The sequence below is a fragment of the Asparagus officinalis genome, chromosome 8 (genome assembly GCF_001876935.1).
Source record: "Asparagus officinalis chromosome 8, Aspof.V1, whole genome shotgun sequence".
Lineage (NCBI taxonomy): Eukaryota > Viridiplantae > Streptophyta > Magnoliopsida > Asparagales > Asparagaceae > Asparagus > Asparagus officinalis.
Genome location: NC_033801.1, coordinates 79,889,951 through 79,903,794, shown reverse-complemented (window position 1 = coordinate 79,903,794; position 13,844 = coordinate 79,889,951). Strand labels below are relative to the sequence as shown.

The 13,844-nt window shown below is 43.2% G+C and overlaps 1 protein-coding gene across 1 annotated transcript; it reads left to right on the top strand.

Moving 5' to 3' along the window:
- Positions 12,521–13,201, top strand: LOC109821424 (thylakoid lumenal 19 kDa protein, chloroplastic). The gene has a single exon (XM_020387609.1). It carries the CDS (start codon positions 12,521–12,523, stop codon positions 13,073–13,075), a length of 555 nt encoding a protein of 184 aa, XP_020243198.1. The 3' UTR covers positions 13,076–13,201.

Below are 13,844 nucleotides of genomic sequence, written 5' to 3'. Positions count from 1 at the left end.
AATCAGTATAAAAGGATCTATAATTGGCTTCAGTTGTTGACTTCTTCAATTCTCAATCTATTTAGTATTTTGTCAAATAGCTAAAATTCTTCCGGCTCTACGTTTATCGTCTGACCGTTGTCGAAGTCTCAAATTGAAATTAGTGTGTTGATTTCTAATTTTAGCTCGTGTCGTTGAGTCGACATTGAACTAACTTTCTTCGTCGAGGATTCATAGCAAAACTATGGTTGAAATCCTTAAGATTATCCTTTGTTTCATAGTTGATCTGAGCTTTGTTTTGGCAAGAATTGATGACGCGTTGACTGGAGTTGACTTTGATTGCAACACGTTGACGGCGTTGACCTTCATTTGCAACACGTTCAAAGTCCTTTGTGGAAACTTTGGCTGGAAATGATGTTTTCCCGGATGTTCAAATCACGAGACCAACTGATAAAGTTGGTACGTCAATGACTATCATACTTATAGGATTTTTGGCAAACCCTCAGCCATAAATGGGTTTAACGAGCCTTTACCTACTACCGTTTGAGTCGGGCTAGCATGCGGATTGTTTAAGTCCATTTTGCAGGTGATGTTATGCTAAAAGAATAAACTCTCTTAGACTTGATGCTATGATATTGAATACATAGACTTCGTCATTTGTCGTGGGAATAGACTACCCGGCATCGCGTGTTAGGCACAGACTTTAGGATTTTAGGCAATCCCTCATCCATTAACGGATTTGATATGCCTTTACCGATTACCGTTTTAATTGGGCTTGCATATGAATAACCGTGTTAGGCACAGACTTTAGGATTTTAGGCAATCCCTCAGCCATTAATGGATTTGATATGCCTTTACCGATTACCGTTTTAATTAGGCTTGCATATGAATTATCTAAATCTGTTTCACATGTGACGTTGTGCTACAAGAATAAACTCTCTTAGACTTGGTGCAATGATATTGAATACATAGGCTTCATCCTTTTTACAAGGAAAGACTAATAGGCAACGCGTGTTAGGCGTTGACTTATCCCTACTTAGGATTCAGGATAAAATTCCCTATGCGTGTAAGGCATGGATTATGACATTACTAATAACGGTCTTCTATGATATCGAATACTTGGGCTTTTGTTCTTTTTACGGTGAAAGACTAACCGATAACGCATGTTAAGTGTTGACTTATCCCTACTTAGGATTCGGTATAAAATTCCCCATGCGTGTAAGGCATGGATTATGATGTTATTAATAACGGCCTACCATAATGTCGAATACATGGGCTTTTATCTTTTTTATAGTAAAAGACTAACCGGTAACGCATGTTAGGTGTTGACTTATCCCTACTTAGGATTCAGAATAAAATTTCCCATGCATGAAAGACATGGATTTTTGGTGCTACGGTGTTTAATACGTAGACTTGGTCGATTTTGCGGGAATGGACCATCATGTGGCATGTGTTAGATAAAGACTTATCTCTATTTAGGGATCGAGATAAAGTCTCCCATGCGCGTAAGGTATGGATTTTGGTGTTGGAAGGTGGTGTCTTCTCTTGGGGCAAAGATGTACCCGATGCTGGAGAGGAAAAAAATTCATATTCTATCTCCAGGTGCAAAAGAAACTCAAAGTAGGATCTCCACTTCGAGAATCAAAAAAGATTCGGATAACCCTAACTATCGGAAGGTTTGATCACCCAATCTGAAGGTGGATTTCTCATTTATCAAGAGGAAACTTCAGTTTTAGCCCTAACTATAGGAAGGTTTGACCAAGTGGGAAGTTTGAGATGACCCTAACTGTAGGAAGGTTTGATCGCTTGATTTGAAAGTGAACCTCTTATTCATGAAAGGAATCGAGTTGGAATTTAGTTTTGGTCCTAACTATAGGAATGTTTGACCAAAAACAGTGGGAGTGAAGATACAACTAACACTGGGAATGTTGACTCGTACAAATAACTCAGTGGGTTTTTTAGTGTCAAGTGGCTAGGACTTAGCACGAAGGGGTTTGATGATTGCCATGGATTAGCAGCTTAAATTTTTGAATACTATGTTGAGACTTTAACATTAGGAGTGTTAAGAGCACCAACACAATAGGAGTTTGGATGGACTCATCAAAAAGAATTTTGGTAGGCCCATTGTAAGTTAATTTGATTAGTGAGGGGCTTTATGGTGGAGGATCGTGAATCATCAAGCACTCCATAGTTATACTATGGGAGTTTCGTGAGGGAAGATTGACCGGATGAAATCATTGAATCTCATCTCAATGAAAGAGTGCTCGAAAAATCACAGTGGGTGGGTTTTAATTATCTTGGAAATAATTAAATAGCCATAGTGGGAGCTTCTTAATCATAATTAGGAATGAATAATTCCGATGACTAGTTTTCACCATGAATAATCGGTTTTGGGTTATCCTTAAGAATATCATGTGTAATATCCTTTCGGAACTTCCCTTTGGAATGCATTGAGGTATCCCACCCCCAGCTCTTTGGCAAACCTGAATCCAATTGTATTCGGTCACATTGTTGGGTTATCCTTAAGAATATTAAGAGTAATATTCTCTAAGAACTTCCCGTTATTAGAAATAAAGGAAGCAGTTTAACCTCGTATACCCATCGTAGGATAGGAAGAAGCAGTTTAAACTCTTATACTTCTTGGAGTCTATGAAGGAGCAGTTTATACTCATATACTTTTCAAAATGTCGGAAGGAGAAGTTTATACTCTTATACTTGTCGGAATGAAACGTTCTCGCTCGGCTCATTTCGACTTTATGATGCCGGCGTCGACCAATGCTTGAATGTTATTCTTGAGAGTGAAGAAAACCTTGGTGGAATGAAGAATCCTCCTGTGGTACGCATAGTACTTTGAATCCGAAGTGTTGTTAGCTTCCTCCTGATTTGTAATAGGTGGCAACTTGATTTTGTTGTTTTCAAGGAAGTATTTGAAGATAGCTGGAACCTCTTCATCCTTGAAAGAGTACTTTTTTGGAGTCTCAGATCTGGAGTCCTTTGCTGCTTCTGAGGTTGCTGTTGTGACGTCTGATTAGCGTCAATAGCCGCTACAGTGTTTTTCCTATACCACGAGAAGAAAAATTCAAGTTCGAGGGGTTAGTCGTTGGTTGGCCTCTTTCAAACTTTTTTCTTTTGAGAAAGCGTTTAGCCTGTTCCCCATGTAATTTTAATTCTTTCCATGTTGTGGATGGCACAATCCCTAGGGCTTCCAGCACATCAATGGAGAGATTGTTGTGGCATGTCTATAAGATGAATTCTTTTATGACCGGATCCCTACAACTCATTGCCTTGTTGCGTAAGCGTTTAACAAAGCTATCAACTATCTCCTCATCCTTTTACTTTTCGTCCAAAAGGGCTCCGATCGACACTTTGGTGTCATCATCAAAGAAGTTGTTGAGGAACGAGCTCTTCATGTCATCCTAGTTGTTGATACTTCCTGGCTTGAGACGGTGGTACCAATCAAAGTCAGCTCCGCGAAGGATGCCAAAGAATGACTGGATCATCAATGGTTCATTGCCGGAGATCACCCAGGTGGGACTTGAAGTAAATTAGGTGTTGAGTGGGTGTGCCCTTTTCGTCGAATGGTGTGAAGTTAATTAGATTGAATTTCACCGGATATGAGATTGACTCCCACTCCCTTGGATAGGAACATGGAATACCTGTTTTCCTTACTTCTTGAGCGGACATTAAGGCATTGGCTTTATTCTCCAGCTCTTTCATCATCTTGTCCTGGCCCGTATTCATCTTCGGGTGATTTCCAGGAGGAATAACTGGACCACCCCCAGCGTTATCATCCTTAGTAGGACTACCCCCAGCATTTTGGTTAACAGGAGGGGTATCAATGTTGATATTTTCTTCAATGTCTGAATCACTATCTTCTTGATTGGTTGCATTACAATGGCTAAATTGACCAATCTGATTTGATAAGGCTTGAATCAGTTGATCATGCAGTTCCCTTATCCGTTGCACAATCATTTCCATTTTGAATTTAAAATTCTCTTTCTACTTGGCCAGAGCATCTTTGAGGATTTTGGCCATTTGTTCAGCGTTGATCATGAACACCTCACGAGAGTGTCCTCTGTCGGACACTGTATTGTCGGAAGCGATCGCGGAGTTAGCATCTGATGTTTCCTCCTCCGAGGAGTATCCTCTATACGGTCTAGGTAGTCTAGTTCCTGACTGTAACCAAGTGATGCGCTGAGATACCTCCGAGAAAGAGTCAACGATATAACGCCTTGGCAATTTTCCTTTATTGGCTATATTGATGGTAAGTTCTGGAAGCTCGTTATCATGACCAACAGATTTCTTCTTATAGAAGCGTCTTAATTTAGATTGGAACACTTCGGTGGAGATTCTTTCGAATACCAAGACCCTCAGTAAAATGGTCCTGGGGTAGCTACACTCTGATAATACTACCCTGATTAAAATCTCACAAGGATAGTGAGAGTCCGATTCTGGGATACTTCTCTTTTGAGATTTATTCATACCCCCAGCCCGATAGTATAACTCATTGGTGTTGTAGCTAGAGCAACCTATCGGTAGTTAGTTTGAATCCCTAGGTCTGACGTTATCGTGTAACAGAGACATCTTCTTCTGAGGATAGGATGCCTTATTGGCGTTCTCAGGAGTCACATGTTTGGAACCACGCTTATGAGAACGTGAGACCTCAACAAGCTCTTGAACTTTGACACATAAGCCTAAGCAGGCGGTTATTAGGATTTTTCACTTCATGGGATAGCTTTAACATGAAGGGAGTGCGTGTACGACCCCCAGCTTGAATAGCCACTCGGGATTCATATGTCGGACCTAAGAACTCTTTGATCGAAAGTTTGCCTTGATCCCCGTGCAAAGGACCAAGGCAATCCGTGATCTTCATCTTGAATCAGGAAAGATCCACACTGCCGTAGGACTTTACCAAAGGTATTGGATCAATTTGAATAGGAACGGAAGCGGACAGGGACTCAAAAATGGTCACGGGAGGCGAGGCATGTGCTCGCTAGGCTGAGCTAGCTCGGCCATGGCATGGGCCAGCTTGAGGTGGCTCAGCATGGGCTGGCCTAGCCCTGGCCGAGCCACGGTTGGCTGGCTCGTAATTTTTGGGTGACTCGACACTTGTCTGAATCGCTGTTTTGGATTTTGGCCTCCATTCTTGGTGCGGTTTTGGTAGTTTCTTGGCCATCTTGTCCTCCTTCGTATCTTGCACCTTTTATGCTAAGGCACGCGCACAGCGTTTTTGGATGCGCTCCTCGAGAGTTGAACTAGACCTTTTGAAACGGACCCATTCGCTGGTTGTTAGCTTGGAGGAGGGGCTATTTGCTTGCTATTTAGGTGCTTGGCTCTCCCTGAACTTTAAATCTATGTGATAACAGATCTCGTCAACTAGCTCCAAAGCCTTAGCAAGCTGACGTGTGAGGTGTTGGTGTTGCCTCTGACGATCCCTGTTTTCCAGGATTGGCGCATGTTGGTTAAACAACTCCTTGACTGAATAGGAGTTTTGATCTGAAATCTCGGCTTAATTTGATGTCGGAGGAGCGTCATGAGGGGATGCCTGATCAATAATTGGGCGAGAGTCACCCTGAGCCTTCATTGGTGCTGATATCTTCCTATTCTTATGGGACGAGGAAGATCTTGATGAGGATGAGGAGAGGTATTCCTCAAACTTGGCCTGGTCGAACTCGTACTCGACCTCTTCGTCAATCAGGATCTTGGTCTGTGGTTGTGGTACGACAGTCTCAGCAGCGAGGCTGTTGGCTCCCACTGTGGTCGCCAGCGTATTTGAGGTAAAAGTTGATTTATTCATCACTGAATCCATTACAATTGTTTATCAATTATAGATTCAAGAGAGTGTATTTTTTTATAAGATCTCTTATTACAATGAAAATATAACAAAAATTACAACTCTCTTCAAACACACGTAGAGGACATCTATCACCCGCTGTTTTCATAGGGTTTTTGCCTGTGCTAGGGATGCATTAGTCTGTGGACCGCTACGGATCAGATCCGATTAACAGAAAAGTTAATTAATACTCTTGCTTCACAAAGGAAATAATCGCAGAAGTGATAATCTCGACCAAGCGAGATTACGACTCTTCTCGAGATTAAAACCAAGTTTGATCCGGAGGAAAGGGGGAACGGGCTTCAAATCCTTCCAATAGCTTCCTTTTTATGTTGAAGTTCGCCAAGATCTATGAGCCCTCCTCTAAAATTCATGCTCCACTCTTCAATTTTATAGTACCTAACCTCTGATTTTAGATCCCTACAAATGAAGGCCCTAGGCTTGTATTTATAGGCTTCAGTTGTAGTATTTTTGGATAAGAATTGATGATTTAGCGTTATCCATAGTTAACAACCACTTAACCACGTTCAGGGATAGTGTTCAAGTAGTTGGCAAGCTTTGAAATGATTAAATCCCGTGAAAACCCGTCAAAAACATGTTTTCGGCTCAAAACTGTTTGAGCCACCAAATGGTGGCTCGGCCAAGGCCGAGCCACAATTTGGTGGCTCGCACCTATGCGAGCCACCATTTGGTGGCTCGGCCTTAGGTCGAGCCACTAGCTTTGACCGAGTTGTTTTGACGCGACCTCGCTCCTATGCGAGCCACCATTTGGTGGCTCGGCCTTAGGTCGAGCCACTAGCTTTGACCGAGTTGTTTTGACGCGACTCAGCCGCCAGGGACTTTTTTAGTTCGTTCGGGTTGGACTTATTTTGTTGTTACGCGTATTTCATCGTTTTGTTGACTTGTACACTTCACGGATTCGCTTCATACATTTTGTTAATTTGGAGGTGGCTGACGAGTGCACGGGCTACTTAGAGCTAGCTGATGAGTGCACGGGCCACTTAGAGCTAGCTGATGAGTGCACGGGCCACTTAGAGCTGGTCGGTGAGCGCACATGCCATTTAGAGATGGTTGATGAGCACGCGGGCCACTTGGAGGTGGCCAATGAGCATGTGGGCACTTGGTTTGCCATTGCGGTGGCTTGTTACTACATCATCAACGGTTCGTCGATTCGCTTCATGCGCTTGTCGGTGTTAGATAATCCTCCTTGTCTCAGATAATGATGTTCATCGTCTTCTCTCCGTCTCAAACTACATACGGGAACCTATAGGTAATTTTTTTGATGCCTAATAAAGCGACCCTCACTGATTCTGACAATAAGGTAGACGCATTGATTACCCGAGCAGGGAAGGATTTTTCCAAAAACTACCCTCCGACAGCGGAAAGTCTGGCAAGACCACTAGCGGGACCATCACTAACAGTCCAACCGAATCCCAAAAAACCGAGTTCAAGTGGTTAACCCTTTCAGTTTGACCTATTCGCACAGCTAAAGAACATTCTAGTCGGGATCACCTTGTTTGAGCTCCTATAGCTATCCAAGTCTACCCAGGAAGCTCTACGGGAGGCACTAGCTGACTCAGAGGCTTTTGCCATGCATTTCTCACCTACTTCGGAAGAGAACACAGAGAAAGGGTGTCTACAATGCTGCCAGACATCCAAACAATAGATTCCCTGCATTACCTTCACTCCCGAGGATATGCTCATCAAGAGTATAGCCCATGACCGACCCCTGTACTTCATAGGATACGTCAGCTCCTCTCTAGTGGACAGGATCCAAGTAGATCCAAGGTCTGCACTGAGCATTGTCCCCTTGAAGCTCATCAAACACTTGGGGGGTGCCTCAAAAGTGGTTGTCTGCAATGACTACCATCATCTTTGGCTTTAATGCCATTGAAACTCGACCGCTGAGAAAGATCCGCCTCAAGTGCCGTCTGGGCAACATGAAGACAGATGTGACTTGCTACGTCATCGATGCAGAGCCTTCCTACAACATGCTATTAGGGTCAGCCATGGATCTATAGCAGTCAGATAGTCCTATCCACATTGCATCAGTGTTTGAAGTATTATGATGACCGTGATCAAGTAAAGAAGACGATCACTGATAAGCAGCCCTTCAAGGGGGTTGAAAACTACTTCACTGATTCTTTGCTCTACCAAGACTCTGAACTGGGCAACGAGCCACCGGTTGAGGAACCTGGCAGTGGTAATGAGGTCGATAGTGAGTCTAAGTTCAAAGTTGCTCCGATCGCAACACTTTTAACTTATCGACTCTCGTCAATAGAGCGATAGGTCCTCAAAGTTGCTCCGATCGCAACACTTCCAACTTATCGACTCTCCTTAATAGAGAGATAAGTCCTTAAAGTTGCTCCAATCGCAACACAAATCCTGTCACGTTAACACTAAACCTCTGACAAAATCCACTTATCAATCCTCGTCAATAGGATGATAAGTCCACAAAGTTGTTCTCATCACAACACAAATTCATGTCATGTTAATAGCACACCTCGGACAAACCCACTTATCAATCCTCATTAATAGGATGATAAGTCCACAAAGTTGCTCTAATCGCAACACATTCTCTTGTCATGTTAACACCATACCTCTGACAATCTACTTATCAATCCTCGCCAATAAGATGATAAGTCCACAAAGTTACTCCGATCGCAACAAATTCCCGTCATGTTAACACCAAACCTCTGACAATCCACTTATCAATCCTCTTCAATAGGATGATAAGTCCACAAAGTTGCTCCGATCGTAACATTCTCTTGTCAAGTTAACATCACACCTCTGACGACCAAATCAACTTATCGACTCTCTTCAATAGAGCGATAGGTCCATAAAATATTGTTAGGTTAACATTATACCTCTAACAGTCAAACCCTCCCCAATGAACTTGTTAATACTTTTCAACAAGAATAGCAAGTTTTCATTATAAAATCCCCAGTGGATTAGAGAATTTCTAAAATTATCCCAGTGATAATAAAGAAAGTTTCTGAATTTCACTCTAAGTGAAAATTCACGCCAAGTTAATACTACACCTCTGGCACTTCTAATTTTCTTTCAGTGTTTCAAGTGAAAATATAACACGGGAAGAAACAGTGGCAAAGTCTATGTATTCAAAATCATAGCATCAAGTCTAGGAAGGTTCATTCTCTTAGCACAACGTTACATGTGGAATGGACTTAGACAATCCACATGCTAGCCTGATTCAAACGGTAGTCGGTAAAAGCTTATCAAATCCGTTGATGGCTGAGGGTTTGCCAAAAATCCTATGCACGTTTGCAGGCCCATCAGCTTAATGGATGTGAGCCGAGACTTAAAACAGATGAGCTAAAGACAAGTCTCAAAGACTTAGTCAAAATGCATGGAAGCCAATTCCATGTCTTAAGTTAAAAAGTTGAGGTCAGACCCGCGATGCAAAAACCGAACGCCGAGGTCACACCCGTGTTCCAAATTCAACATGCAATGGTGAGACCCGCATCTCAAGTTCAAAATGCAGGGTCCACCCCCACATTCCAGAAGCAGAATTATGGCGCATACCTTCACACAGGTCCTACATGGCAAATCCCTTCAACCAAGATGCCTACGAAGCAAGTGCAGAGAACAAATCCTTTACCGCAAGGAATCACCAGCTCCAAGATCAGAGTTGAGATCCAAAGTATTCCGAAAATTTATCCCAATCAACCACTAACTTTCAAAAACTTTGGAGGAGGTTCTGTAGGCTGTCTAAAAATCATAATAGATAGCTGATCCTCGTCAAAACACCGATGATGGAAGTTACACTCTGACGACTTCCAGAAGGTTACAATTTGAAGACTTTCACGTAGACTGATAAAGGTTACAATCTGACGACCTTTGCAACAACTGATGAAAGCTCTAATCAATAGTCTTCACAATTAACATCGAGAGTTACAATCTGACGACTCTTAAAATGACGATCTTTGCAACACTTCGACAGAAAGAGACTACAAATCGACGATCTCTTCAAATCAAGACGTGGAAGTCCTCCCCGCGTACCAGCATCAAGATGCGCCGCGTTCATAGCCACGAACGCAGCTCAAACGCAGCCTCTGAAAGCTGCAAACGCAGCTTCCATCCGCTGCCAAACGCAGCTTCCAAATCGCTGCAAACGCAGCTCCGACGCAGCTTCCAACGCTACCAACGCAGCTCCAAAAGCTACAAACGCAGCTCAGATGCAGCTTCCAACGCCGCAAACGTAGCTCCAAAAGCTGCAAATGCAGCTCAGATTCGGCCGCCAACGCAGCTCATGTTCGGCCGCAAACGCAGCTACCAACAAACTGTCAACGCAGCTTCCAACAAGACGCTGCGTCCGAGCCTCCAGACGCTGCGTTCAAACGCAGATTTCATTCCAGAATGCAGGATTTATGTTTGACTCATTCAAACACGAGCTGAACGGTTCCAAAACCGATTCCCACGATCTGAGGGGATCACAACTCCACTCAGGAGTGATTTAAGGGGCAGTTACATCCCATTAGCCCCACTTAGGAGCGAATTAAGGGGGTGGTTACACCCTTTAATCCTCTATAAATAACTAAAAATCAATTCAGTTCAGGGGTTCGATCTGTTGGAACTTCTTGGCAGCGAAAAGAGGATCCTTCATCCTTCGGTTGGAGCTTTGGAGATCGGCAACAAGATCTTCTTCATCCTTGGCTTATAACCGACTTTCGGTTAAATCAACTCTTTCATAGAGTTTTAAACTCGTTCAGAGTTCTCCACAACGTCAACATCGTGAGGAGAAGACCACGTTCCAGTGAAACAAGACATCGGATCGTCAACGGAGAGCAAACTCGACGCGAGCATTCGAGGGATTCACTCAATCGCCACCGTGAAGAACCCAGACTTAAACAAAGGGGAGGATTTGCATCAATTCTCTTCTCTTTTGTAATCAGGAAATCCAATTGTAACTGAGATTAAAGGAATACAGATCAATTTTCCTTCGTTTCTTTTACTGCAAATTTTCCCACAAACACTAACCCTCACCCTCACCATCACCCCCACCCTCACCTAACCCTCCTCTAACCCTAATCCTAACCCAAACCCTCACCTAACCCTAACCCTAACCCTAACCCTAATTAAAATTAATTTTTTTTATATTATAATTTCATCAAGATGAACATTTTTTATTAGGGTTTGGGTTTTTTGCATAATTTTTTTGTTTTACCAAAATTAAACTAAAATTATAAAAATTAAATTTAAATAATAAAAATAACTACAAATGCATCTCCCCCCTCTCAATCTCTCCTTCTCTCTCCCTCTCTCTCGTCGGCCGACGCCGGCGGCCGTTGGTCGGCTCGCTGCCGCGTCGGCGCGACGAGAGAGAGGGAGGAGAGAAGGAGAGATTAGGGGGAGAAAAAGAGAGAGAGATTGCAGGGGGGAAGAGATAGGAGATCCTTGAGAGGGGGCGAGAGAGGGGCGGCGGCGCGGGAGGAGGGGGGGAATCGGACAGGGGGGTAAATGAGGAGAGGGGGGGCGGGATCGACAGGAGGGGGAAATGGACAGGGGGGAAATGAGGAGAGGGGGGCGGGATTCGGACCAGGGGGGAAACCGAGGGCATATTAATTCGGGTGCGGGCTGCCCAAAAAATTTGGGCACCCGCGCCCAAAAAATTTTCGCCCCAGAATTTTTTAGCGACGAAAAAATTTACCGTCGTAATATATTTTAGCGACAAAATATTTTCCGTCGCTAAAATGGAATATTCCGTCGGTAGAATTTTTTACCTACGGACAAATAGCGACGGTAATTTCCGTCGCTATAACGTAACATATAGCGACGGAAAATTCCGTCGCTATTTGTCCGTAGGTAAAACCCCATTTTCTACTAGTGAAAGTTATCTTCGCACTACCATGTCATAGGAATGATTGAATGGATTGGCAATGATATTAATTGAAAATGAATACTTGGAGAAACTTGAGTATGATAACTTAATTGAAGAATTCGCTTCAAAAAATTCAAGGAGAAGTATTTTTTTTGAATTAAATTGTAGCACAAATATAATCTCTTCTTATATGAATATTGATTTTGCATGAGAATATTTTCAGTTTGAGCCCAATATGGAACGCTAAATTGTATTATATGTATTCATTTTTATCGTTATTGTTCGTACCAAACTTTAATATAAGGGACAGCCAAAATTGAATTGGGCTAGGGCAACCCAAAGTTCGGGGCCGTCCCTGATTGACCATAAGCAAGAGCTAGAACTTTAAGCCATGTTTTATACAATGGAGAACCCCTAATTTGAAAGAACAATGAGAATAAGGCCCAAATTAAATCCTTCTTTTCTAGCTTTAATTTGAAAATTCCTCTTTCTATAGAATGAGTAAGGCCAACTAACATTGCAGTGTTATCATAAATATGTCATACACACATGTTAAGGTTACGTGTGACTGCGGAGAGGAAAATATCCGGCTGACAATTTTTAAGGCCTATTTTCCCCACCTTGCAACTTTAAAAACCTTCTTGTTGTGGGAGGGGAAAAATTTTATATATAGGAAGTTGAACATCAAGTCATTTTTTAATACCAAGCTGCGATTACCATTTTGCTCCAATCTCTCTTAAGTAGCGAGACATTAGACATCTTCTCAAGATGGATAAGGTGATCCCCCACGTCCACAGAACGAAAACCAAAACAAAGCATTCACAGTCCGATAGCAGGTCCCAATCCTTCCACCTCCCCCCGACAATCCCATGGCCACTCTCCTCTCCCCATCAGCATCCTCCCCTCCCCCTCCCCCTCCTGCCCCCATCCGAAACCCCAACTCAAACCCCAGCAAGAAGGACACCGCCGAGTACACCTACCTCGTCCCCGACTCCTGGAAGGAGCGCCTGGTCTCCAAGGTGGAGAAAGGCACCAACGGCACCGACAGCGAGTTCTACAACCCCAGGAAGAAGTCCGAGAAGGAGTACCTCACTTTCCTCTCCGGCTTCCGAGCGCTGGCGCCCATGGACGCCGTGCTGAGCAACCTGGCGCTGTCCGACGTCGAGCTGCAGGATCTGATCGCGGGCGCGGAGGACGGGGTGAAGTCCAAGGAGGCCAAAGATGGGAACGGGCAGGTGTACTATGAGTACGAGATCGACGGGGTCGGAGCGCATAGCTTGATCAAGGTGACCTGTGCCAGGAACAAGCTGTATGCGCATTTCGTCAACGCGCCGAACGCCGAGTGGAACAAGGACGAGGAGATGCTCAGAGAGTTGCACGACTCCTTCAAGACCGTCGATAGTAGCGCTTCATCTTCTTCTTGAGTTTTATGGTGCGCGCGCTCGTGTACGTGTTCTGAGTTGAGCATTTGATATTCTGCATTTTCCCACCTGCTGTATACGTACGTTTAAAATTGAACATGAGGAATACTAGCAAACCTGTTCTGCAGATGAGAACCGTACGTAGATACTTCAGTGCGCGTGCCAAAATTTTCGGTTACGCTGTTCCGTGTAATTAATGGATTAACTGAAAAATTACAGTCGATTTGCTTTGCTGGATAGGAGGAGGAGCTTGGCTAATGACGCAAAATTTTGTCATTTGCACTGAATCTCCTCGGTTCCCCCTTTGAAAGATAAAAAATAGAACATTTCAAATTAAAAAGTAGCACTGAATTGAGGTATTCTGACATTTCTGATCGGTATCATTAGAAATTAAATAAGTGTGGAGATCAAATATTCAAATAAAACAAATCCTATTTGCAATTAAAATAAGTATGGTGATCAAATATTCAAATAAAACGATTCCTGTTTGCCTACCGCATCGACTCCTTTTACGAGATGCTACACTTAAGTAAATCACGTGGAACACCCGCAGTAATTAAACCGTTCTCATTAATTCCCTACAGTGTGAAGAATAATCTTAAGCCTCAAATTTGTCCTACCATGTATAATGTTGACCAGAATTCTCAAGATTGATCAATTCGAGCTGCACCTTTGGTGGCTGAGAAAGGCAATGCAATTAATAATCTTCAAGCAGACAGGTACAAACATAGACAAAAGGTAGATCAAAAGAAGTGATGACAAGAGTTTGCTT